The sequence below is a fragment of the Selaginella moellendorffii genome, unplaced genomic scaffold (genome assembly GCF_000143415.4).
Source record: "Selaginella moellendorffii unplaced genomic scaffold, v1.0 SELMOscaffold_36, whole genome shotgun sequence".
NCBI lineage: Eukaryota > Viridiplantae > Streptophyta > Lycopodiopsida > Selaginellales > Selaginellaceae > Selaginella > Selaginella moellendorffii.
Window position 1 is genome coordinate 302,323 of NW_003314297.1, and position 22,153 is coordinate 324,475.

Below are 22,153 nucleotides of genomic sequence, written 5' to 3' on the forward strand. Positions count from 1 at the left end.
GCGCTTTGCCCACTTTCGTTTCGTGAAATGTGTCCGAGGCTTCAAAGAGGGAATCGCGGCGGCGCTTGCCAGTGATGACAAGAGGGGTTTGCTGCGAGAGGCCGTCGCCCAGCTGCGAGTGGCTGGGCTGCGAGGAGAGCAACGAGGTGATCTGATCCAGGGACATGACCGAGTTGCCCTCGGCGTCCTTGAGCAGCGCCAAGTCAGCGGCACGGAGCGTGCACGGGTCCAGCCCCCAGTGCGCTGCGATGCCATCCAGCATGAGGTGCTTGGATTTGTGCAGAGGGAAGAGCAGTGCCTTCCCACCCCCGTCCTCCTCTAGCCCGATCCACGCCGCCTCCATACCTCTTATCCGGCTTTCAATTTTAGGGTTTCTTATTTTCTTTTGCCATCTTTGTGTGTTCACGAGGCCGGAGCTGTCAGGTAACATATCTTAGAAATTCGTATCTCGGGCTTGAACAGGATTAATCCCTTTTTCTTGGGCTCTCGTATAGAAATCATACAAATGTGGCTATGAGGTGGGCAGGAGCATTCTTCTCTTCTCTTTCTTAGAAACTTGGGAATTAATGTTGCTACCCACGATCAAGCCAGCGTTCTGGTGAGCGGCCATTTTGATTGTCGTGCGTTGGAAAGTCTTTTCTTGTTTTGTAAATATATCTATGTCGTAGTCGCAGGGAGAGAAAAAAATGCTTATGTACCTTTCTCACTGTATCAGAATGACCGCTTTGACGCCCGGAGCAACGTGTTGGGCAATCATACCAGCCGACAACCCGCACAAAACAACGTCATTGAGTGCAGATACAACCGCAAACCTTTGAAACGTTTTTTCAACATCTCTACAACCCTTGAGTGAGCATACAAAATATTCGGAAGCGCGTTCAGTATAGCATCTGCATTCTCGCCTATAACATTAGGTGTACGACTGCATAGTCTAGACAGCAGCACACAAGAAGCTTTTTTAGTTTCGTGAAAAGAATCCAACAAAGTCACGCAGATTACCTGCAAAAGCAGCCAATTGGAACACAAAAGAAAAAACCACTAAGACTGAATTCACCCTTGCTATGTGCTCAGAGAACTCACGAACGCCCTCCACTGAGCACTGACAAATTATCGCACTGAGCAAGTTGATTAAACTTACACGTATCTCTTCGGAATGTTCAAGAACTGGACTGTCACAAAGTTTTCCAGATCCAAACAAAGGGAAAATCAGTAAAGCCGCTCAGCTATTGCAGGAACTATCACAAAGGTTGTTTGCTCCACCTGCATCAAAATTAGCACAGAAGCATTGGAACTTAAAATCCTACATCTCGACTCGACAGCTCTCTACGGGGTCGTGAAGGGACCAGTTTCAGTAGAAACAATCTAAACCATCAACAAATTTTGTTTTTTTCTTGGGAGATAGAAAGGCGAAAGAAAAAATACCTGGAGCAACGAGACTCGGTCAAATAAGCTTGTCAACGCGCTCCAATGCCTTTGCCTGGTGTTTCGATCCGGATCGGAGAGGTACTTTAAATCTCTCTGGATCGTCTAGAAAAAAAGAAAATCACTCCATCACTCAACGCGATCGCTTACCTGGACGAAAGCCGTGGCAGCTATGGCTTGATTGATCGCATTCGAGGGAGCGGCATCGCGAAGAGCAAAATACCTGCTAGGTAGACTTTCCCGATGAGAAATCCAAGGACGAGGCCTCTGCCAAGCTCCAGAAACTAAAAAGGATGGAATTAGAGTTTTGAGTTGTTTTACCTCAGGCATTGGCAATCGAGGGGGACGTCAATGGCGCTGCGGTTTTCTCTGCCTTGCCGAGGATCTCTCTGTCAATGGATTTAGAACAGGTAGACGCAATTCTTCCTTCTTTATTTCTTTCTCCATGGACTAGTCAAGGTATTCTTTGGAAATGCTTTTTCATTACTAACTTCTTGATTTGCTGGTGAACGAGGCTGTGAAAGAGTTCGTGCTACAGTTTCATGGCTTTGTAGTCCCTCAAGAATGGGCTGAGTGCATCAATCGACTCTTGAAACCTTGCAATGCTGTTGCTTGTCTTAATATTTAAATATACGTAAATATTTTAGGATATATTGTTATTCATTTAGATAAATTATGTATTTATAATTTATAAACTTTCCTAAACATTTCAGTTTATGTGATGATTAATATTAATTTTGATGTTTCTATCCATTTGATTAATAAATAATACTAAACAGAAATAAACACAACATAACTCCAACACTCTTCAAAGGCATGGAACTTGTAAACCCAAACAACATGGTCGTCTACGAAACTATGTCTTTTACATCACCAAAGAAATCTTTACATGACATACAAAATGCCTGGAATTCGCAGCAACTAGATTAAAACCTTGGAAGCTTAGTTATCACTATGTTGATCATCTCAAAAGAACCATGTTCAGTATACGTGTTTAAAAGAGTGGTCCAGGAAACAAGATCACGCTGTGGCATAACACTGACAAAAGACGTGGTTGCATCAATATCGAAAAAGAGCATGGCTTCCGAGAAGAATGTTTTTTGTTTTTGTTTTTGTTGCATTAATGTCTCCATGAAGAGCGTAACCAGTAAGATAGTGTTGCAGCACACTAAGTCCGTCATATGCAACTCATCAAACATTCGTTTAGATTCCAAAAGATGCCCTTATTGGGCATATGCATTCTACAGCACTGTCCAGCAAACGAGGCTGTCTTCTGGCATTCCAAACACCGAAAGATTCTTGGCATCTTCAAAATATCCTTGAGATGTGGAGCAAGAAATCAAAGCTGTATAAGAAATTAGATCGTGCTCAGGCATTTGATTAAACAAGTCCTTTGAAATCTTCTATCCAGCTTTGGCAAAAGGATTCAACATTGCATTCCAAGTTGCCGTGTTATGCACTGGAATAGTCTGGAAAAGATGCCAAGCATCTTGCAGATGCCCATTCTGCGCAAACGCAGTCCAAGACACTAGATCTTTAGTCGGCATCTTCTCTTTGCTCCATTGATATCACGAGTGAGATGAGTTTTCTAGTGTAAACAACAGGATTCCTATTAAAGACAAGGATCCACAGCACATTCTCAGGTAGAGTCCCCACTCAACCAAAACTTATCAGCAAACCAAACGAGCACGGATATTCCGTCACTATAACGTACAGCGACATTCTCGGCTATGGCGGATTGAGGAGACCTAATTCAGTGCGGCATGGCGCCAGTGTAGGTCTGGGATTCGCGATGGACGACATCGATCTGGAGCTTGGAGCCGAGGACGAGCACGGAGGTTTCGACACGCAGGCGCTCGTCCAGCTCCAGCAGCAGCACGAGCAAATCGAGCGCTCGCTGCATGGCGCGAGCTCCAGCAGCGCATTGTCGCTCCAGGAGGCCGCTCAGCAGGAGCAGCAGGACAAAGGTGAGAGATTCTCCCTCATCAGTTCGATATTTCCAGCGATTTAGAGCTGACACGAGAAATTATTTTGGAAGATCATCAGCAGGGGCAGCAACAGGCTCCCCGGAAGAAGAAAGTGGTGAAGAAATGGAGGGACGAATGGGCCGACACTTACAAATGGGCCTACGTTGCGCTCCAGGAGGGGAGTCCTCGAATTTTTTGCCGCGTTTGCAAGGAGTTTGGCCGCAAGCACAGAAGGAATCCCTATGGAAACGAGGGCAGCCGCAACATGCAAATGAGTGCTCTCGAAGAACACAACAACAGTTTGCTACACAAGGAAGCACTGCGATTGCAAGCAGCGTCTAGAGACAAGGGACATGGAATGCTCGAGCGTCCAGTTTATATCAAAGGTACTCGATTTGTTTCCACTTTGATTGCTTCTCTTATAAGATCACATTGTCTTGCATGGCGAAGCTCTTCTATCACGAACTTCCGAGTCTATAATCGAGGGTGTGGCAAGAAGAGATCCAAATGAAGCAGAGTTCATCCAAGCGGTACACGAAGTTGTGCATACTTTGGAACCTGTTCTTACCAAGTATCCACAGTAAGCTTCAAAAGTGTTTTTGCTTAGAGCTGATTGTTTTTCGGCTGTCAATAGATACGCTCATGTCCTGGAGCGGCTTTTGGAGCCGGAATGTATCATCATTTTCAGAGTTCCGTGGATGGATGACAAAGGTGAAATTCACGTGAACAGAGGATTCAGGGTAAATTTCTGTCAAGCTCTTGGTCCATACAAGGGTGGCTTGAGGTTTCATCCGTCTGTGAATTTAAGCATCATCAAGTTTCTGGCTTTTGATCAAGTGAGTGACCAACATTTTCTCTCTCGTAAGCTTTATTGATTCTAATTCCGTGCGGCTGCAGACGTTGAAACATTCATTGACACCGCTCAATCTGGGTGGTGCAAGAGGTGGAAGTGATTTCGATCCCAAAGGGAAGAGTGATAACGAGGTTAGGCTTTTGTATGTTTTAGAATGTGGCCTAAATTCATGGCAGTGTGAAGTTTGTAGGTTCTACGTTTTTGTCAGAGCTTTATGGAAGAGCTTTATCGCCACATCAAGGCTCATCAGGTTGTCATCGTCTTTTTGTGCTCAGAATATTTATTTGACTAAAACTATTTTTTCTAGGACGTGTTTACTGGTGACATTGGTGTCAACTCCAGAGAAGTGGGATATCTTTTCGGCCAGTATCGTCGTCTAACAGGCCATTTTGACGTATGCTTGCTTTGTAATCTGCATTTTCTGTAATCTTTTTTGGCCTCTGGACTGATCTCTGATAACTGCAGCTGTCTTCAGCAGGGTGGGCTAGTCGAAACATTCGAAGCATAGCGACTGCTGCCACGGGTTATGGTCTGGTAAGTAGCTATCTTTTTTACTTTCGTTCTTCGGTGACCTGGTTTGAACGGTTTCAGGTTTATTTTGCGAAGTTTCTTTTGGCTGATCTGAACAAGGATCTAAGGGGCCTAAGGTAAATATTTTGTTTACAAGAGTTTTGAGCTTTAGCGATGTAATCTGCTTTAGGTGCGTTGTAAGCGGATCTGGGAAAGTAGCTATTCACGCATTGGAAAAACTCATCAACTTCGGTGCAGTTCCCGTGACCGTATCAGGTCTAGTCTGCTCTTCAAGATAATAGTAACCGATGTTTGCAATTTTGGCAGACTCTAAGAGCTACTTGCTAGACGACGATGGTTTCGACAATATCAAACTCGCTCTGATAAAAGAAATCAAGTTCCAACGGAAAAGCTTGCGGTACGTTCTATTGCGCTCATGTCTAAGCATTCAATTTTCGATCCTGAAACAGGGAGTACACAAAGAGGTACTCGAAAGCACGCTTCTATGAAGACGCGAAACCGTGGGGAGAGAAATGCGATCTCGCGTTTCCTTGCGCGACGCAAAACGAGATCAATCATTCAGATGCTTTGGCTCTGGTCAATGCGGGATGTCAAGTACTCATCGAAGGTAAGGTCTCTTTGGTTGCCTTCTTTCTTTTAACATTGTCTAGTTACTCTTGTCAGGGTCCGACATGCCGTGCACAACGGAGGCTGCGGAGGTGATTCGCAAGGCTGGAATTTTCATTGCGCCTAGCAAAGCTGCGAATGCCGGAGGGGTAATGTTTGTACCTTGCAGGTCACTTTGTTTGACATGTTCATGTGTTGCGGCGAACCAGGTGGCCATTACGGACCTGGAGGCGATGCAAAACAGCAGCTGCATTCAACTCTCAGCGGAAACAATCGACGCTCAACTCCAGGCACGTCATTCGTTTGTGAAACTTGCGTCTAAACTTGTATCCCTCTTGTGTAGGAATTCGTCAGGACGATGTACCTGAAGTGCCTGGGAGTGGCAAACGAGTATGGATTTCCCAGAGGAGCCCCAGAGTAAGCAAGTTTTCTTCTCTCCTTTGCAACTCATCCCCTCGCTTAGCTCGTTCGTTAACTCTAACCTCTCACAGTTTCTAGCTCAAGCCATTCACGACTTGTTTTGACTAGCAATTCAATCACGGCAAAACTCACGCAGTGTTTTTGGATCAGGTCACTAGTCTACGGTGCAAACATTGCGAGCTTTCTCCGCGTTGCTCAAGCGCTTCTGGAACAAGGCTGTGTGTGATTGCGGGGAAAGGAAGATAGCCACCATATCCATCCATATATGCTATGTACAGGTGTAAATAGCATTGATCCGGACGAACTAATCGTTCTAAAGAAGAAGAAGAAGAAAAGAAGGAAGAAGAGGAATAACTTTTGATTTTATGTACAAAACAAAATAATAACCTAATGACTCGTGCCACGTGGAACGCATAGAGCGGTTCGATCTGCCACCCCATTGGACGGCCGATGTCCCGCGGAGCTTTTTTGAATTCAAAATCCGCGAAACCTACCAGTCCACAATTCGAACACGGGACCTCAATGCGTGTCCACGCTATAAAGCTGGAAGAAGGGTCTCCTTGCCCTGTTCCTCATTCCTCCTCCTCCACAGCTATGGCGTCTCTAGGGCATCAGGGCGGCAGCCGGCTAGGGCTCGCGGGGCTGGCCGTGATGGGCCAGAATCTGGCGCTCAACGTCGCGGAGAAGGGATTCCCCATCTCCGTCTACAACCGGACGGCGAGCAAGGTCGACGACACGGTGGATCGCGCGGCGCGCGAGGGCAATCTCCCGCTCTACGGCTTCAAGGATCCGGGTGAGTTCGTGGCGTCGCTCCAGAAGCCGCGCGTGATCATAATCCTGGTCAAGGCCGGGCGGCCGGTGGACGAGACGATCGAGCTGCTGTCGAGCTTCCTGGAGCCCGGGGATTGCATCATCGATGGGGGGAACGAGTGGTACGAGAATACCGAGCGCCGGGCCGAGGCCGTGCGGCAGAAGGGGCTCTTGTATCTGGGAATGGGGGTCTCTGGCGGTGAAGAGGGCGCTCGCTATGGCCCCTCACTTATGCCCGGTGGAGCCGTGGAGGCTTTCAAGTACATAGAGGATGTTGTGAAGAAGATCGCTGCTCAGGTGGACGATGGCCCCTGCGTGACTTACGTTGGCCCTGGTGGAGCTGGGAACTTCGTGAAGATGGTTCACAATGGGATCGAGTATGGCGACATGCAGCTCATCTCCGAGGCCTACGACGTGCTCAAGTCCGTGGGTGGCCTCACCAACAAGGAGCTCCACGAGACTTTTGCGCAGTGGAACAAGGGCGAGCTCGAGAGCTTCCTGATCGAGATCACGTCCCACATCTTCTCGGTCAAGGACGACAAGGGCGATGGCGAGCTCGTGGACAAGGTCCTGGACAAGACGGGCATGAAAGGCACCGGGAAGTGGACCGTCCAGCAGGCCGCGGAGCTCTCGGTGGCGGCTCCCACGATCGAGGCGTCGCTCGACTCGAGGTTCCTGAGCGGCCTCAAGGAGGAGAGAGTGGCGGCGGCCAAGAACTTCAAGGAGCTCGGGGTGTCGGACATCTTGGCTCCCAGCAACGTCGACAAGAAGGAGCTCATCGACGGCGTCCGGAAGGCGCTGTACGCGTCCAAGATCTGCAGCTACGCCCAAGGCATGAACTTGATCCGGGCCAAGAGCATGGAGAAGAGCTGGAACCTCAACTTGGGCGAGCTGGCTCGGATCTGGAAGGGGGGCTGCATCATCCGGGCGGTGTTCCTGGACCGGATCAAAAAGGCCTACGACCGCAACCCGGATCTGGCCAATCTGCTCATGGATCCCGAGTTTGCGACCGAGATGGTGGAGCGGCAGGGCGCTTGGAGGAAAGTGGTGACGCTGGCGATCAATGCCGGGATCAGCACCCCGGGGATGAGCGCGAGCTTGGCCTACTTCGACACGTACAGGCGCTCGCGACTGCCCGCGAATCTCGTCCAGGCGCAGCGCGATTATTTTGGAGCTCACACCTACGAGCGAGTGGATCAAAGCGGGTGGTTTCACAGCGAGTGGCACAAGCTCGCGTCGGCCTTGTGAGGGAGGAGCCGTGAACACGCACTTTTGGTGCGCGTCGGTTTTGGATGGATAAAAGGCCATGGATGGAGACCCTCTTTTCTTTATACTTTTTGATTATTTGGATGGACTAACTTAAAAAGGTAATAAACCAAGTCCATCTTAAACCATGCCATCTTCGTCACCCTTGTGATACATTATCGTGAACAATGCAACGGACAAAGTCTTTCAACTTTCCTTCCCATAAAAATGCCTCGTTCCTCGGACGACCTTTGTTAGCTCCCATTTTCGACTCCACAATGCCTGCTAGCCGGTCAAGTTTCGTTGCTAGCCGGTCGATGCTGTACACGTATAGGACAGCATACTTAAAGGAAGATCATCGAGCGGAGGTGGCATACCTTGGCTGCCATGTGGAGGATCGTCTCCTTCGCGGTCTAGTTAAGGAATGAAATAGGGCAGTGTTAAGTATTCTAAAGCAAACCAAAGAAAATTCTTTGATGGAGGAACCATGGCAATTGCAATGACGTTGAGATTGCTGGGCAAAATGCACGATCGATGGTGGCAAGGGCATGGTGTTGGCTGATTCACAGCCTTTGGGAATCATCACTGGCGTGAAGAAGCCGGCATCGTTGTGGATTTTGTCTTGTGAATGTCCCGTGGCGAGTTGACATACCCTTTGCTCTTGAGTCCGAGAGCTAAGGAGCTTGTGGGAGTGAAGTAGTGGAAAGAATTTTCTCGTGTTTAATGCTTTCGTTCCTCACAGTCAACGGTAGTCAATCTTGGTCAGTCTGTCAATATTATTCCATCTCTTCTTCCTGCAGCAACAAGCAGAGCCTGGGTATGGCGGGGAAACGCGAAGCTGTGCACGATCAGGCGTCCCGGGGCTACTGTCACAAAAATGCAACACAGGCCTCAAATAAACCTTGCACGGCGGTGGTAGAATCCTGCTTTAAGAGTACTTGGATTCGAAGAAACATGATACACACAACTAGTTTAGTTGTCCTTCACCTCTGCAAGAACAAGCATTTGATGAGAAGAGGAAGTCTCACTCCTCCATTGCACAACCCGCTTCACCGCCGCCTACCTGCGAGAACAAGCATTCAATGAGAAAGAAAAATACATTGAAAAACCGAATCCTTACTCTTCCATTGCACGAACTTCTCCCGCTTCACCACCGCCGGCAGCTTCCTTGACATCGATGGTCACGTCGTACTCCTGATCGCAACCGAGGTACGCGTCACACATGAAGTAGAGCTTATAGTTCTTGACACCCGCCTCCTGCGGAGTGAACTCCAGCTTGCACTTGTTCCTCCGCTGCAGTGTCACCCTCTTGATCGCCAGCAGCACATTGTTCGCAGTGTCGCCGAGAACTAGCCACCACCCCTCTTCCCTCGTCTTTGCAAGCCTGGGAGCCTCCACGATTCCAACCTCCTCGTTTCCTTCCACTTCCCTCTCCAGCGTCACCTGAACAGCAACTGGCTCTCCCACGGTCGCCTCTGCCTCGTCCAGCACCTCGAAAGCCATATCGATGTTTGGAAACCGGTTGCACGTCCGAGCGATTGCTAGCAGCTGCGAGTCGTCCATTCCCAGCAGCTCCCGCCTTTCCCCGTCTTCCATCTCGAGCAGATCAAACACCGTCTCCACGTTCCTCTCCTTGCACTTCTTCGCTAGATCCTTGGTGAAGTGCGGGAGCTGCAGGAGCACCGAGTCTCGCTCCCACAGTCCCTGCGTTACCATCTGACTTATCTCCATGGCTGCAAGCGCCGGGTTGAGCCAAGCGTTGCTGGCTATCACGTCGACCATGGCCTGGAGAAGCTTGATTGCCTGGAGCAGCACCTCACGCTGGTCCATAGCCAGATTACCCGGGACGGGATGCCTGGAGAAGTGAGCTTGCAACAGCGCGTTGGCCTTGAGGTGTGGATCCGAGTACTTCGGCTTGTCAACCGAGAAGCGCTGGTGGTTGACAAGCTTTCGGACGATATCCTCCTCGCCAGGTCTCACGGGAAGAGTAGCGTACTCGGACGCAGAAGCCAGGATCTCCAGCAAGCCTTTCATCTTCGTCTTTGCAGTCAGAGAGTTGCTGAAGAGCTCGATGGTAGTGTATCGTATGTAGTAGTAGGACGCGATCATTCCCAGGTTGAGTGGCGACAGCTCCATATCGTCCTCCACTGCGATACACTTGCTGGACTCCAGATCGTTGAGAGTCGACTCTACAAGCTCGGAGAGATGATCCGAAAGGTGCCGATGGCTCACGCCCTGAAGGTTGTAGTAGTTTGGATTCTGAGTCAGCCTCCGGTACATGAGCGTCCATGTCAAGTAGTCCACTGCATCCTGCTTGTTCTCGATGGTATGCACCACTATCTCTGCGTTGAGATGGTCGTGGATGTAGTGATCCAAGTGGCTCTCCACGGGGAAAGGCTCGTACAGGAACTTCTTGTAATACTCCTTACGAGGAGCATGGCATAAGATGACACACTTGCCAGAGCTGTCCACCAGAGGCCTGCTTGCACGCCCCATCATCTGCAGAAGATCCGTAATAGGATAGTCTGTGTGAGCGTTCTCTCTGCCGTCGTAGTACTGCGTCCCCATGACCACCAAGAGGTGCGCAGTAAGTGTCATCCCCCAGCACATAGAGCTGCTTGCAACGCACACCTGAATGGCTCCGGCACTGAAGAGTTCCCCAACAATGTCTTGCTCGGTTGGAGACAAGCCTTCGTGGAGATATCCGACACCACCTTGCAGAGTCTCCTTGAGCTCGGGATCCCTTATCCGCTCCAGCAGGGGCTCCAAATCCTTCTCAGTGCACTGCAAGAAGCTGTTCCCGCCGGCCAGCGCGTAGAGAACGAGGTCGGAAGCAGTAGAGCGTGCATGCTTCCTCGTAGGAACAAAAACCAAGGCCGGTTTTCCACCCTTGGCATGCTGGAGAATGGCTGTGAAAGTTGGCTTCGTCATCGCTTGAACCCGAGCTTCAAAGTTCGTGATGTCGACTCCCTGAATGTGGATCTCGAGTGGAACTGGTCGCACAGCCGGAGAGAAGTTGAAAAGTCCGTGGGAGCTCGCTCCGATCCAGTCACCCAGGTCCTTGGCATTAGCCAGTGACGCCGACAGTGCGACTATCCGGATTTTGTCTCCAGCTTGCTTCGAGATATAACGCATTCTAGAAACAATAACTTCCAGAACCGGACCACCTTCACCACCGATCAAGTGAAGCTCGTCTACCAGGAAGAGATTAACCTGTCCGATCTGCTTCCGCTGCTTCCACCTTCGTGACAACACATCCCACCTCTCTGGTGTGCTGATAATCACCTGGCCTCTGTCCAAAAGCTTCAAGTCCATAGCAGTTTCCCCTGTCAGCTGCACCACTTGAACTTTCAAGTCGGCGAACTTCTTTTCCCAGTCCTCAAACCGCTCCTTCGCAAGAGCTTCTTTCGGAGCAATGTAGACACATTTACCACCTCCAGTGTCCGCGTTCTTTTGCAGCATGCGTAGCACGGCAAACTCTCCACAGATAGTTTTTCCGCTTCCCGTTGGCGCTGCAACAAGAACGTTGTCATCTGTGTTGTAGAGAACCGTGAACACCTGTGTCTGAATAGGATTGAAGTGCTTGAACTGCTGGTAGAGAGCTTCAAAAGAAGGCTCCCGCAAAGCTGTGACCGGAAGAGGCTGCAGGTCCAGAAGCTCCGTTGGAGGTGGATACTTCTCGGGTAGAATCAAGTGCCTGAAAGAAACCGGAAGCACAGTCTCCGCTTTCAGCCACCTGTCCGAGATGACACGGATAAAATACTGCGGCGGCATCGGCTCAAAAATCGGAACTGTGAAGCTCAGGTTGTGGTCATCCTCCACGTACTGCATCTTGAGTAGGAAATACTCGTGGTGAAGTATGGTCTCGCCATCATTATCCTCCACGATGACCCAAAATGGCTCCACAAAGCCATGAATCTTCTCGTCCCACTGAAAGTCCGGTGTGATGGTCAGGTCCACCTTGAGCACGGACCTTGTGATGGGTTGAACATGTGCGCTCAGCTCCAGCTTTGGAAACTGATGAACGAACTTGTGGATCATCTTTCCAAGTTTCGGAATGCGGATAAGCTCTCCGATCTCCTGCGATGTCAGGTCATAATACCGCTCCCACGCATAATCCTTCTTCTCAATCTTGGTGAGAACGTCGATTGGAATGCCTTTGAACTGCCGCAACGGTGTCTGCGTGCTCCACATTCTCCTCTGGACCATTTTGCAAAGGTTGAGAGCCTTTTCAGCCAGTTGAGCCCAGCCCCGCTTCAAAACAATCTCAAACAATGCGCGCATCAACCGTCCGGCACTCTGCAAAACCATGCGCACGTTAGTTTGAAGCAAAGTGAAGTCCAATTCTCTTACCTGTGTTATGAACGTCATATCTGTGAAGAGAGAGAAGCCTTCAAGCTTCAGCTGCGATATGTAGGCTTGAAGCAGTACGTTGATCTTGGCGGACGGCTCCTCCAGACTCTCCTTGACAGGTACCGGAACTCTGTCCAATAACTTGGCGAGCTCAAGTTTTTCTTCCTCCCTGACCCCAACATTCTTGAACTCTTCGCTTTGTGAAAACAACCGGCACAGTTCGATCTCTCCCATCGTTGGCTTTAGGTGCTCATTGTACGTGGCCATTGTACCGTGGCTGATATAGTAATGGCTAGCAATTCGGCCAAGGTCCGTCACCTGGAAATAGCCACTCTTTCGATCATATTTCACCAGATTGTTCTTGTCCAGAATTGTTGCCGCAGTATGAATCTACAAAAAACAAGGTTAAGTAACGTTTTCAGATTTTCTATTACTAAAAGTGCTTACCAAGTCCGCCCTCCTCTCCTCCAATGTTTCGTCAGTCTCGAGTACTTCTGGGTTGACGCCATAAAGCAGTGGGTTCCGCAGCATCCGGATATACAAGTACGTGTAGCCAAGCCACGCACAAGCCTCCCTCGCATTTTGCACGCTCCCAAGCACAATCTCGGCGTTGAGGTTGTCCGGCAGCTTGGAGATGAACTGACTTTCGATTGGAAGCTGCTGGTTCATCAGTGAAAGATAATACGAGAGCTCGCTGTGGCCAGTGATGATAATGCCTTCGCCAGTGCTATCAAACTGAGGCCGTCCAGCACGCCCAAGCATTTGCATCACGTCCATGGGACTTAGCTCCGTCCAAGCACCTTTCTCGGGATTGTACACCTGAGTCCCTTTGATGATAACGGTATGGGCCGGAAGATTTACTCCCCAAGCTAGAGTCGCAGTCGAAACCAGCACCTGGATATGCCCGTCTGCGAAAAGTTCCTCCACAAGAGTTCTGTCGGCTCTCGCCATTCCAGCGTGGTGAATGGCAAAACCGTACGACAGAAGGCCTTTCAAGTCCGTGTTCTTCACGTTCTCCGCCTCGGTCCGCAGGATCTCACTACTAGCGCTGTCTCCCTTCAAGAATTTCCCTAGAGTATCATTTGTGAGCGCCGAGTCCCGTATAGCTTTTGCTGTCTTTGCCGTCTCCTTCCGAGAGTGCACAAAGATGAGAATCTGGCTCTTTCCCGCAACAGCCAACACCTTCTCGTAGCAAATCTCGTTCATGAGCTGGAACCTTTGAAGCGGCTTCTTCACGGATATCCCAACGTACTGCTGACTCAAAGGGACCGGCCGGAAGCTGTTGTCGAAGTGAAACAGGCCCCTCGACTTGTCCACCCTCAGGAACATGGACACGTCCACGTAATTCGGCAGTGTCGCGGATAAGCCCACCAGCCTGATCATATCGTGCGTTGTTTCAACCTGGCGAAGTGTTCGAGCCACAATACTCTCCAGAACTGGACCACGGCCATCGTGCAGCAGATGAATTTCGTCGATGATAACCAGCTTGACAAGTTGAGTGTAGGCCCTGTCGCCTGATTTTCGGGTGATGATATCCCACTTCTCCGGAGTCGCTACGATGATGTGCGTCTCTTCAATTTGCTGCCGAGAAAGCGACTGATCTCCAGTGAGCTCCTTCACTACAACACCATAGTCCGCCAGTCTCTTCTGAAGATTCCCAACCATCTCAGCGACCAAAGCCTTCATCGGAGCAATATAGACGATCTTTGTGTGACTGAGATCAAAAGTACCATCCGACTCCTGCTTCGAACCAAGCTCTTGAAGAATGGTGAGCAACGCAACGTTGGTCTTGCCAGCGCCTGTTGGTGCGCAAAGGAGAATATTTTCCTGAGTAAAGAGAGCCGTCTCGTAAACTCTGCTCTGGATGCGATTCAACGTTTTCATCTCCTTGAATGCAGGCTGAGCCCAAGACGGCAAGTCCGATATCTTGACCAGCTCTTCACCTTCCTCCATTGGCTTCACCTTCATGGCAGGAACATGAACTTCCTCGTATCCTTTCTTCATCGTCCTGTAAGTGCCCTCCGGAAGCTCGCACTTTTTGTTGGCCATGAACAGGCCCTCCTTCTCAAACGCCAGGTCTTTCAAGTCGAGAAATTGCCGCTGGCCTTGCCATCCTCCTTCCAAGACCACCTCCCTCTCCGGCCTTCGATCCTTTTCTCCGTCACCACCTTCTTCACGGAGTTTCCTCGCTTCCTCACGGATACTACGCTCCAGATTCTTTTGCCGCTCCTGCAAAGGCTCGATCTCGTTAGATAAGAAAGAAACAAGAATATGTAAATACATTACCTTCGCAGTCGCTCGAGTAGCGTGGAGCTGCTCCAGAATTCCCGACAAAACCGAACCTCCCTCCGTCATCTCATCTTCAATCCTTTTCCTCTCTTTATCGTCCTGCGATCGGGCCAGCCGAGTGCACCAGACAATCTTCCACCTGTTCTTGAGGAGCAACTTAATGAGCCCAAACTTGTCATAGTCCAGGAGCATGACGAGCCTGTTCTCCACGTCCCTCTCATCGCCCTCTCCAAGAGTTTGCAGAACCTCCTCGGCAAGCTTCTGGCTGTGCTGAGGCTCAATCTCCTCGTACGCCTGAGTGATCTTCCGCTGGAGCCAGTACGCATCGATATCCTGGACGTTGAGTCCTTCGTCCGCCTCCTCCATGTCCTCGTCATCGAGGCCTCCCATTTGCATTGCTGATGCCTCGTTCGTCTCCTGACCATCTTCCTCGTTCTCACTCTCCTCCTGGACTTCGTCAACATCGCTCTCCTCTTCCTCGTCCTCCTCCTCGAACTCCACAGCCACGCCGATATCATCATCCAGAGCCTCCCCGGCAGCACCGCCAGCGTCACCACCATCGTAGAAGTCGACAATGATCTTCCCGATATTCACGAGCTGGTTGAATCGCTCCTGGCCAAGCTCGTTGAGCAGCTTCTCCAGCTCCTTCTTCTTGTCAGAGTCTTTCATCTTGTCATTCTTGAGCACCACTAGCACTTCGTCCGCCGCTCCACGCAGCACGTCCTGTGGCTGGTCCCCAAACTGCTGCTGGATCGTGCTGAGCAGTGCCTCGTATGCCGCCCGCGTCTCTTTCGTCTTTGGGCGATAAGTTCCCTCTTCTTGCAGCGACAAAACACTCTCCTCCTGTGACCCCTTTGATCGCTTGCTGGGCCGCCGCAGCACATCGTCCTGATTCTCCTTCTCCTTGCGCTTGCTGGCCTTGGCCTTCTTCTCGAGGAGCTCCGGCGGCTTGCCATGATCTACTCTATCCCCAAACCGCCGCGGATCTATCCTACCCCAGAGGCTCTCCGGCTCACCTGTGGGCTCGTGAGTGTCGCGCGGCCGTGTGTCGGTCGTCAGCACCAGACTGGAGTTGGCGCGGTACTCGTACTGCTTGAACCGGGCGTGCGCCTCAGCACCGCCTCCCAAATGCGCCATAGCTTCTGCCCTAGTTCCCAAAGCCCTAAATCGGATATTTGTGTGAATATTCTCTGGTGAGATGTTAAGTAGCTTAAATAAAGTTCTTGAGGAGGAGTTTTATCAGTGCTGGTTGACACCACTGTTAAAATCTAACCTCATCCTTGTGCCAATTAATCTTTGCTGTACACTAACAAGTTCACTATACATGCTCATTTTGGAAAATGTATGCCTGGGAAATCATGAACAATGCAAAAATTTATTATTAACCAAGAAGAAATATTAAAACAAAATCCATAAAACAAACATGGAAAACTCAATTTGTTTCTCTTTTGTTTTAATCTCGAAAAAGTTCTCCAACCGTGCCAATGCTTACCTTTATTAAGCTTGTGCATATCAGGACTCATTTGGTCGTCAATAAGTTTATGTATTATATAATCAACCCTGTCCTCTTCAGGTTTGGCATAGATTCTGCCACAAGCACACTCAATAGCCTTGCGTGGTAGTCTAAAATGTATAGCTGGTCTTCCACCTCCTAGCTCATCCTCCGTAGTTCCTAAGCCCTAGATCCTGATATATTATTCTATTCTGCCCTCAAATTTAAGGAATCTTATTATTTGAATCTAAAAGATAAATATTAGGATTTTAAATTGAGCAATATATAATGATGCCAAATGGGTAGCACAGTAGCACTGTTGTTGCCTCTTACAGCAATGAAAGAAAAAAAGGAGGTGCAAAAGACGTGCATATTTATGGTACTGGGTATTGGAGATACATTCAGCTGTAATCTTTTGTTCATATTATCATGGTTCAATTTAGGGTGGATGAATTGTCTATGTCAATGTGAATTCTATGTACCCAATGATGGAACTCTCTTGTTGGAGCATCACAAGGAGAGCATCACGGTATGGTATAAGGTCAGCATCGCACCCGTTGGAATAGGACACGTCCGGATGTGTGCCAGGTGTCACTAGAATAAGAACCAACCTCCCTTCACATATATCCTCGTCAACAACTCTCATTCATTAACTGTGCGCTATGGCCGATACATAGTCTCTATTGTGTAGAACACTCTAGCGGCGCCGCTAGGAGACTTATAGAGACTAGCGGCGCCGCTCCCGCCTAGCGTCGCCGCTGTCCACAAAATTCACGGTGGAGGATTTAGTATTTTGGGTTTTGGAGCACGAACCGGGCAAGATCACGAGCGCCTTGCCTGGGAGCCTCTCCGGATCCCGCATTGCGGCAATCGAATCGGCAGATCGGGCGAGCGGGCGCCCGGCAATGTCAGGGATGAAAGCCGATCGTGTCAGCTACACGGAGGTGTGATTTCTCGGCCAGGACGAGCTCTAATCCGGATCTTTCTCCCTTTCTGTGCAGGAATTCATCTACAATTCCAGAGGCACGAGGCTTTTCACTTGCCGATGGATCCCGCTGCGCCAGGATGTCAAGGGATTGGTCTTTCTTTGCCACGGTAACGCGAAATATTTCCTGTTCTACCGAGATCTTCCTTGAAATATGCGTTCTTGGATCGCTCTTTGTGCTCCTAGGATATGGAATGGAATGCAGCCGATTCATGAAAGGTATCGAGGCATTGATCGCTAGAGGTCGGCAGTGATAAATTCTCATCTTTATCCAGGAACTGGACAACGCCTGTCAAGAGCTGGATACGCGGTGTTTGGAATCGACTATGAAGGCCATGGAAGATCTGAGGGGCGGAGATGTTACATTCGCAGCTTCGACTATCTCGTGGACGATTGCATCGTGTTCTTTAAGAACGTCCGAGGTGAGAACCTCCATGGAATTGTTATTTCATCGTCAACACTTTTGGATCCCATAGAATGGCCGGAGTATAGAAGGAAGCCATGCTTTCTTTACGGCGAGTCCATGGGAGGCGCTGTGGCGCTACTCGTCCAGAAGAAGACTCCAGGCGAATGGAACGGGGCAATCCTGGTGGCTCCAATGTGCAAGGTATAAACAAAACAAAGCTCGTGATTTTCTCCAAAGTTTACACTATCTTTGTCGCAGATATCAAAGAATATGAAGCCGCATCCACTGCTAATTCGCGTCCTCGTGAAGCTGGCCCGCACGATCCCGACTTGGAAGGTCGTCCCCATCAAAGACGTGATCGGCCAAGCCTTTAAAGATCCTGTGAAACGAGAGGAGGTAACAGATACTCATCTCTCTCAAGCTTTTCTCTTTTCCTTCGCTTACGACTTGCAAGCAATCGAACTATAACTCGTTCACCTAACGTCATGAGGTTGTTTTCCAGATCCGAGACAACCCTTACGTCTATCAAGGCCGCCCACGATTGCGGACAGCGGTGGAGATGCTCTACACAAGTCTCAATCTTGAATGTCAGCTCCATGAGGTACGACCACCTTCCAAGCTTTTCTTAAATCGCATCGTATCGCTGGCGAGCTTTCTCTTTTCTAGGTGAAGCTCCCATTTCTCGTGCTCCACGGAGAGAACGACGTCGTCACGGACCCGGCCATCAGCCAGGAGCTCTACGACTCGGCCGGGAGCCTGGACAAAGCCATCAAGATCTACCCCGGTATGTGGCACGGCCTCACGTCCGGAGAGCCCGACGAGAACATCGACATGGTCTTCGAGGACATAGTAACGTGGCTCGACATGAGGTGCCCCCCCGGAAGCCTGGCAGCCAGTCCCATACGATTCTCGGACATCCAGACGCGACGAGCAATGCTGGCTTGCAGCAGCCCGCTGAGGCTGGAGGACGCTCACACCAGGCAGCCGGGCATGGTTGGATCGCTGCGGCATAGGCATCTCACCGGCCAGACCAGCGAAGCGTCCAGCGTCCCCGCCAGCCCGATGAGACTCTTCGAGTTCCGGAAGAGAGACCTGGCGTCCTCGCCGAGCGTTCCCGCCAGCCCCATGAGAGACTCGGAGCGCAAGTGCTTGCGGTGGATGGATCACAAAGGTGGCGACTCTTGCGCTCGCGGTGCTGCAAGACACGACCACGCGAGTCACCGGCTTCCAGCGGTGATGATCAGATAGCAAAGCTCCCAAACGCATAAAAATAAGAAGAAGAAGGCGGAGAATTCAAGTGAGAGGTACTCCCTTTTCTTATTTCTTTTTGGGACGTTTACGTTTCCTCTTGCGTTTCTCTTTCTCTCCTCCTAGATTCCCAGGCACTGCCACTCTTGTGTGGTCCTGTGTGGCATCTGGGACAGTGGATCCACGGCTGGTGGTGGCGTTATGCTGTTCCATTTTCCTCTTGTTCTGTGTCGACTGAGAGACAGAAAATGTACGCCAGATGAGAGTGCGTTTTTTCGATCGATACAAATACTAACCGGTCGCGTCGCAGTCTGATGGTGTTTCGTTTGTACGGGGTTTGAGTTTGATTGTGTCGCTGTGCTAGTGTTTGGCAAACTGCTAAACTCCTTGTCAGCCAAGAAAAAACCAAAAGAGAGGAAAATCCAAATCCAAAACACTAGATTACCTTATGGGATTCTCTTGCTCCTCGTCATTGCCATCGTCGCTGTTTTCTTTCGCAAAGAAGTCATCCTCGCTCATGTCCACCGCGGAGTCATTCTCTTCCTCGCTACCAGTCTCTGCAAAAAAATGGTTTCTTGTTAGCACACACAGAGACACAGAGAGAGAGAGAGACACAGAGAGAGAGAGAGAGAGAGAGAGAGAGAGAGAGAGAGAGAAAGAGAGAGATATTCTTGGTAGCAAAGAAGGAATCTAAGGAAGCTCATACCTTCTTCCTCGAGCTCCACACCAGCGGCGGCGGCTGCCGCAATATTAGCACGGATCGTCTCTCGCAACTTCTCCCGACGAGCAATCGCGTGTGAGTCGGCGTTCTCCATGAACAAAGAGACGTACTTCTCGCTCTTTGGGAAGAACTGCTCAAGAAAAGTGGCAGGATTTCAGGAGAAAAGATTGGAATGGCACTAACCTTGATGTATTCCAGGTCTTGCTTTAGTTGCTGGAGCTTGGCAGCGGCCTCGTCCTTGGATTTCTCATCGGGAGCGTTCTTAAGTTCCTTCTCGGCACGCCTCAATCCCCTCTCGACCTTTCTTCGCTCTACCTTAGGCACATTGGAACAACAACGCTCGTGTGATTGGACCGATCGCGCAAAATAGAAAACTCACCGACGAATTTCACTTGCTTGTAGCGTTTGGAGATGTTGCGATCCACTTTGACGCGGGAGGGCTGCAGCCCTGGATTGTGATTGTCCTTGAGCTGCTTCAAGCGGCTCTCCTGGGCCTGCCGCACTTCCTGCGAGAGATTCTGCGAGACAGAAAGGGGAGGAGAAATCCTCGGTGGCTGCGAGCAATCCAAGCACAATACCAGCTTCAGCAGGCGCTGAATGTCGCGAATCTGCCTGCCAAGCGACGCTTGCTTCCTCGCCCGCTCCAATCCATTCTTCTTCAAGGGCTTGGACCGCACATCCAATCGCCTATTTGCGCCACGATCTGGCGCCATCGCTGTGACAAATGGGAGCGCGATCGATCTAAAACCCTACATTAGAGCCCTAGATCATTTGCTCCATCCACTTTGTCAGCCGCCGGATCAGCCCGCATCCAACGGCTATTGTCTCGTGACACATGGCAAATCAAAGGCCGAATTTTAGGGTTCTTGGGGAAAATCATGAGCGAGGAGGGAGATGGAGATCTCCGGGCGCTCTTGCTGCTGGTGATTCACGCAAGGATTTTGTAGAAACAGGCGAGCGATTCTAGAGTTTCTAGCATTTAGATCAGGATGAGGAAGGCGGCAGGGGATGCTCTGAAGCAGGCTTTCATGTCGAGGGAGGATTACGAGAGCCTGCCTGTGGGAAACAAAGTGTGGGACAACCTGGCGAGGCCAGTGCTCCTGTGGGCGACGATTGTTCTAGGAACCGCGGTGTTTGTCGCTGGGATCGCCATGACCGCGATGGTTTTCGAGGTAGGGCGGTGGCATTCGTGCTCCAGGAAACGTTTGACGCCATTGCCAGCAGCCTCGCTCGGTGAATCGCGCGCCGCCTATCTCCTCACCCAGGAGGAGGCCAGGATCTACTTCTGGATGGTCATCTTTCTCCCTACCGCGGCTTTCTTCGCGGTGGCCGTGGTGTATCTAGCATCTGGTAAGCTTGCAAAAGTTCTTTGGATCCCATTGATGGTTTTTTTCTCGCCAGGAATCGTGGTGGCTTACGCAGCTCCAAAGCGGCATTTCATGGTGAGAGTCGTGGAGAACAGCTGCTGCGCTTCCAAGCGAGGTAACCTCTCCTTTGGAGTTCTTGCTAGCTCTTGATCAAGCTCCCCCAGGAGGCGTGCGCTGCCTGTCCACTCTCAACTTGAGCTTCATGGTGGCCGCCATCCTCATGGCGCTCTTCCTGGGCTCCAGCATCGTCACCCTCGACACGGGCTGCTCGATCGCCCTCTTCTGGTGCTACGAGGTGGTGTGCTGGGGGCTGGTTCTCCTGTTTGGGATCACGGCCTTCTTCTTGCACCGAAAGGCGGCGGTGGTGATGGACGAGGGCCAGCACTTTGGCAGCCGGACGGTGGGCATGGAGATGCTCGAGGCCAGCGCGGTGCCGCCTTATGAGATGGAGAGGAGAGTGAACGCCGGGTTCCGGAGCTGGATGGGATCGTCGTCGGTGCTGTCTTCGTCGGACGAGGGCGAGGTGGACGAGATATTCGGGGAGAGTTTTGGGCTGGACGACGACGATGTATGGGACGAAGAACAAGGGGTCATGCACGTCCGGAGCAACAATGATATTACCAGGGGGTGATATCAAAAGTTTGCAGATCTTTATCATGTGTACATTTTGTTGATTGGAAGTCTTTTTGACAGACTTTTCCTCTTTTGTGTCCAACGTTTTTGGAAAAAGCGCTAGTTCTGGAATCCCAAAGTTTATCGACTTACTAATTTTTTTATTTTTTATTTTCTGTGTTTTCTACTTTTATGTACTAATGAAATAAGGATTAAATCCCCAAACTAAGTGGCCACAAAAGTTAGTTAAGCAATCTTTTTTAGCTAATCTTTTTGGGCTTGATAACTTAACTTTATAAGTCAATTGTGAGATAATAAACTTTAGTCTAACTAAATAATTTATTATATAAAAAACATGAAAATTGTTGTTTAAAAATAATTTACTGCATATTTTGGGTTACTTAACTGGTTCACATAGCCAGGAATGAATTGATCAAATTGAAGTTATAATTTCTAAACATAGGATTAATCAACTATTAAATGGTAGAATAAACTAGAATATAGGATGTGTGAGTGCTTGGGATATAAGAATAAATATATTAATTGAAGTTTAAACCTGCTTATTTATGAAAATGGATGGACCAAATTCAGTCCTCTAAATGAACGGTCCATATATTATAGTACTATAATTAATGTATTACCTAGCCAGAGTAATATATATTATATACATATATTTTACAAACTTTATACCGTTTTTCCCTTTGAAAGATGAAAAGGTAATGATAATAAGTTAGATGAAACATTTGGAGTTTCTATTAAGTAATTATAAACTATCACAAGAATCTGAAACTCCCACAAAACCACCAACAAAGTTGTTGACAACCAT

At 49.6% G+C, this 22,153-nt stretch overlaps 6 protein-coding genes across 8 annotated transcripts; 4 read left to right on the plus strand and 2 right to left on the minus strand.

Moving 5' to 3' along the window:
• The first annotated feature begins 3,023 nt into the window (after positions 1-3,023).
• On the plus strand, positions 3,024-6,206 carry LOC9653142 (NADP-specific glutamate dehydrogenase). Its single transcript, XM_002977949.2, has 16 exons — positions 3,024-3,389; positions 3,461-3,775; positions 3,840-3,969; positions 4,024-4,225; positions 4,287-4,373; positions 4,433-4,492; positions 4,550-4,636; positions 4,708-4,776; positions 4,834-4,889; positions 4,943-5,028; positions 5,080-5,170; positions 5,223-5,380; positions 5,437-5,528; positions 5,589-5,669; positions 5,723-5,796; positions 5,950-6,206. The coding sequence occupies exons 1-16, from the start codon at positions 3,215-3,217 to the stop codon at positions 6,023-6,025; spliced, it is 1,839 nt and encodes a 612-aa protein (XP_002977995.1). The 5' UTR covers positions 3,024-3,214; the 3' UTR covers positions 6,026-6,206.
• On the plus strand, positions 6,032-8,003 carry LOC9657828 (6-phosphogluconate dehydrogenase, decarboxylating 1). The gene has a single exon (XM_002977950.2). The coding sequence runs from the start codon at positions 6,250-6,252 to the stop codon at positions 7,855-7,857; it is 1,608 nt and encodes a 535-aa protein (XP_002977996.2). The 5' UTR covers positions 6,032-6,249; the 3' UTR covers positions 7,858-8,003.
• Positions 8,004-8,767: 764 nt separating this feature from the next.
• On the minus strand, positions 8,768-15,641 carry LOC9657829 (DExH-box ATP-dependent RNA helicase DExH12). Its single transcript, XM_002978120.2, has 5 exons — positions 14,494-15,641; positions 12,655-14,436; positions 12,208-12,597; positions 8,975-12,153; positions 8,768-8,917 (listed from the first exon to the last, which is right to left on the minus strand). Exons 1-5 carry the CDS (start codon positions 15,631-15,633, stop codon positions 8,914-8,916), a joined length of 6,495 nt encoding a protein of 2,164 aa, XP_002978166.1. The 5' UTR covers positions 15,634-15,641; the 3' UTR covers positions 8,768-8,913.
• A 1,081-nt stretch (positions 15,642-16,722) lies between these two features.
• On the plus strand, positions 16,723-18,716 carry LOC9653183 (caffeoylshikimate esterase). 2 transcript variants are annotated; one of them, XM_002977951.2, is made up of 8 exons: positions 16,726-16,932; positions 16,990-17,083; positions 17,160-17,192; positions 17,249-17,395; positions 17,450-17,580; positions 17,638-17,775; positions 17,882-17,980; positions 18,046-18,716. In XM_002977951.2, exons 1-8 carry the CDS (start codon positions 16,894-16,896, stop codon positions 18,625-18,627), a joined length of 1,263 nt encoding a protein of 420 aa, XP_002977997.2. In that variant the 5' UTR covers positions 16,726-16,893; the 3' UTR covers positions 18,628-18,716. The 2 variants fall into 2 exon arrangements, with proteins under 2 accessions (XP_024538926.1, XP_002977997.2); XM_024683158.1 differs by having other exon boundaries at positions 16,723-16,932; positions 17,249-17,580.
• On the minus strand, positions 18,669-20,124 carry LOC9657830 (rRNA-processing protein efg1). Of its 2 annotated transcripts, none has more exons than XM_024683159.1 (7): positions 19,927-20,124; positions 19,728-19,866; positions 19,532-19,659; positions 19,334-19,478; positions 19,073-19,184; positions 18,924-19,002; positions 18,669-18,861 (listed from the first exon to the last, which is right to left on the minus strand). In XM_024683159.1, the coding sequence occupies exons 1-7, from the start codon at positions 20,059-20,061 to the stop codon at positions 18,697-18,699; spliced, it is 903 nt and encodes a 300-aa protein (XP_024538927.1). In that variant the 5' UTR covers positions 20,062-20,124; the 3' UTR covers positions 18,669-18,696. The 2 variants fall into 2 exon arrangements, with proteins under 2 accessions (XP_024538927.1, XP_002978167.1); XM_002978121.2 differs by having other exon boundaries at positions 18,924-19,005; positions 19,927-20,115.
• An 86-nt stretch (positions 20,125-20,210) lies between these two features.
• On the plus strand, positions 20,211-21,479 carry LOC9653184. The gene is made up of 3 exons (XM_002977952.2): positions 20,211-20,698; positions 20,750-20,830; positions 20,880-21,479. The coding sequence occupies exons 1-3, from the start codon at positions 20,338-20,340 to the stop codon at positions 21,344-21,346; spliced, it is 909 nt and encodes a 302-aa protein (XP_002977998.1). The 5' UTR covers positions 20,211-20,337; the 3' UTR covers positions 21,347-21,479.
• Positions 21,480-22,153: the final 674 nt, after the last annotated feature.

What these genes read in the sequence shown, in the direction of transcription:
- LOC9653184 (XM_002977952.2), top strand. Translation starts at nt 20,338, where the DNA reads ATGAGGAAGGCGGCAGGGGATGCTCTGAAGCAGGCTTTCATGTCGAGG. An exon ending in CGTGGTGTATCTAGCATCTG is followed by an intron (nt 20,699 to 20,749) that starts GTAAGCTTGCAA and finishes TTTTCTCGCCAG; the next exon opens with GAATCGTGGTGGCTTACGCA. An exon ending in CTGCTGCGCTTCCAAGCGAG is followed by an intron (nt 20,831 to 20,879) that starts GTAACCTCTCCT and finishes AAGCTCCCCCAG; the next exon opens with GAGGCGTGCGCTGCCTGTCC.
- LOC9653183 (XM_024683158.1), top strand. Translation starts at nt 16,894, where the DNA reads ATGTCAGGGATGAAAGCCGATCGTGTCAGCTACACGGAG. An exon ending in ATTGGTCTTTCTTTGCCACG is followed by an intron (nt 17,084 to 17,159) that starts GTAACGCGAAAT and finishes TTGTGCTCCTAG; the next exon opens with GATATGGAATGGAATGCAGC. An exon ending in TGGTGGCTCCAATGTGCAAG is followed by an intron (nt 17,581 to 17,637) that starts GTATAAACAAAA and finishes TCTTTGTCGCAG; the next exon opens with ATATCAAAGAATATGAAGCC.
- LOC9657830 (XM_002978121.2), bottom strand. Translation starts at nt 20,061, where the DNA reads ATGGCGCCAGATCGTGGCGCAAATAGGCGATTGGATGTGCGGTCCAAG. An exon ending in CAAGCAAGTGAAATTCGTCG is followed by an intron (nt 19,660 to 19,727) that starts GTGAGTTTTCTA and finishes TGCCTAAGGTAG; the next exon opens with AGCGAAGAAAGGTCGAGAGG. An exon ending in ATCAGACTGCGACGCGACCG is followed by an intron (nt 18,862 to 18,923) that starts GTTAGTATTTGT and finishes TCTGTCTCTCAG; the next exon opens with TCGACACAGAACAAGAGGAA.
- LOC9657828 (XM_002977950.2), top strand. Translation starts at nt 6,250, where the DNA reads ATGTCCCGCGGAGCTTTTTTGAATTCAAAATCCGCGAAACCTACCAGT.
- LOC9653142 (XM_002977949.2), top strand. Translation starts at nt 3,215, where the DNA reads ATGGACGACATCGATCTGGAGCTTGGAGCCGAGGACGAGCACGGAGGT. An exon ending in AAGGGAAGAGTGATAACGAG is followed by an intron (nt 4,374 to 4,432) that starts GTTAGGCTTTTG and finishes TGAAGTTTGTAG; the next exon opens with GTTCTACGTTTTTGTCAGAG. An exon ending in TTTCCCAGAGGAGCCCCAGA is followed by an intron (nt 5,797 to 5,949) that starts GTAAGCAAGTTT and finishes TTTTTGGATCAG; the next exon opens with GTCACTAGTCTACGGTGCAA.
- LOC9657829 (XM_002978120.2), bottom strand. Translation starts at nt 15,633, where the DNA reads ATGGCGCATTTGGGAGGCGGTGCTGAGGCGCACGCCCGGTTCAAGCAG. An exon ending in AGGAGAGGAGGGCGGACTTG is followed by an intron (nt 12,598 to 12,654) that starts GTAAGCACTTTT and finishes TGTTTTTTGTAG; the next exon opens with ATTCATACTGCGGCAACAAT. An exon ending in ATATGACGTTCATAACACAG is followed by an intron (nt 12,154 to 12,207) that starts GTAAGAGAATTG and finishes ATGGTTTTGCAG; the next exon opens with AGTGCCGGACGGTTGATGCG.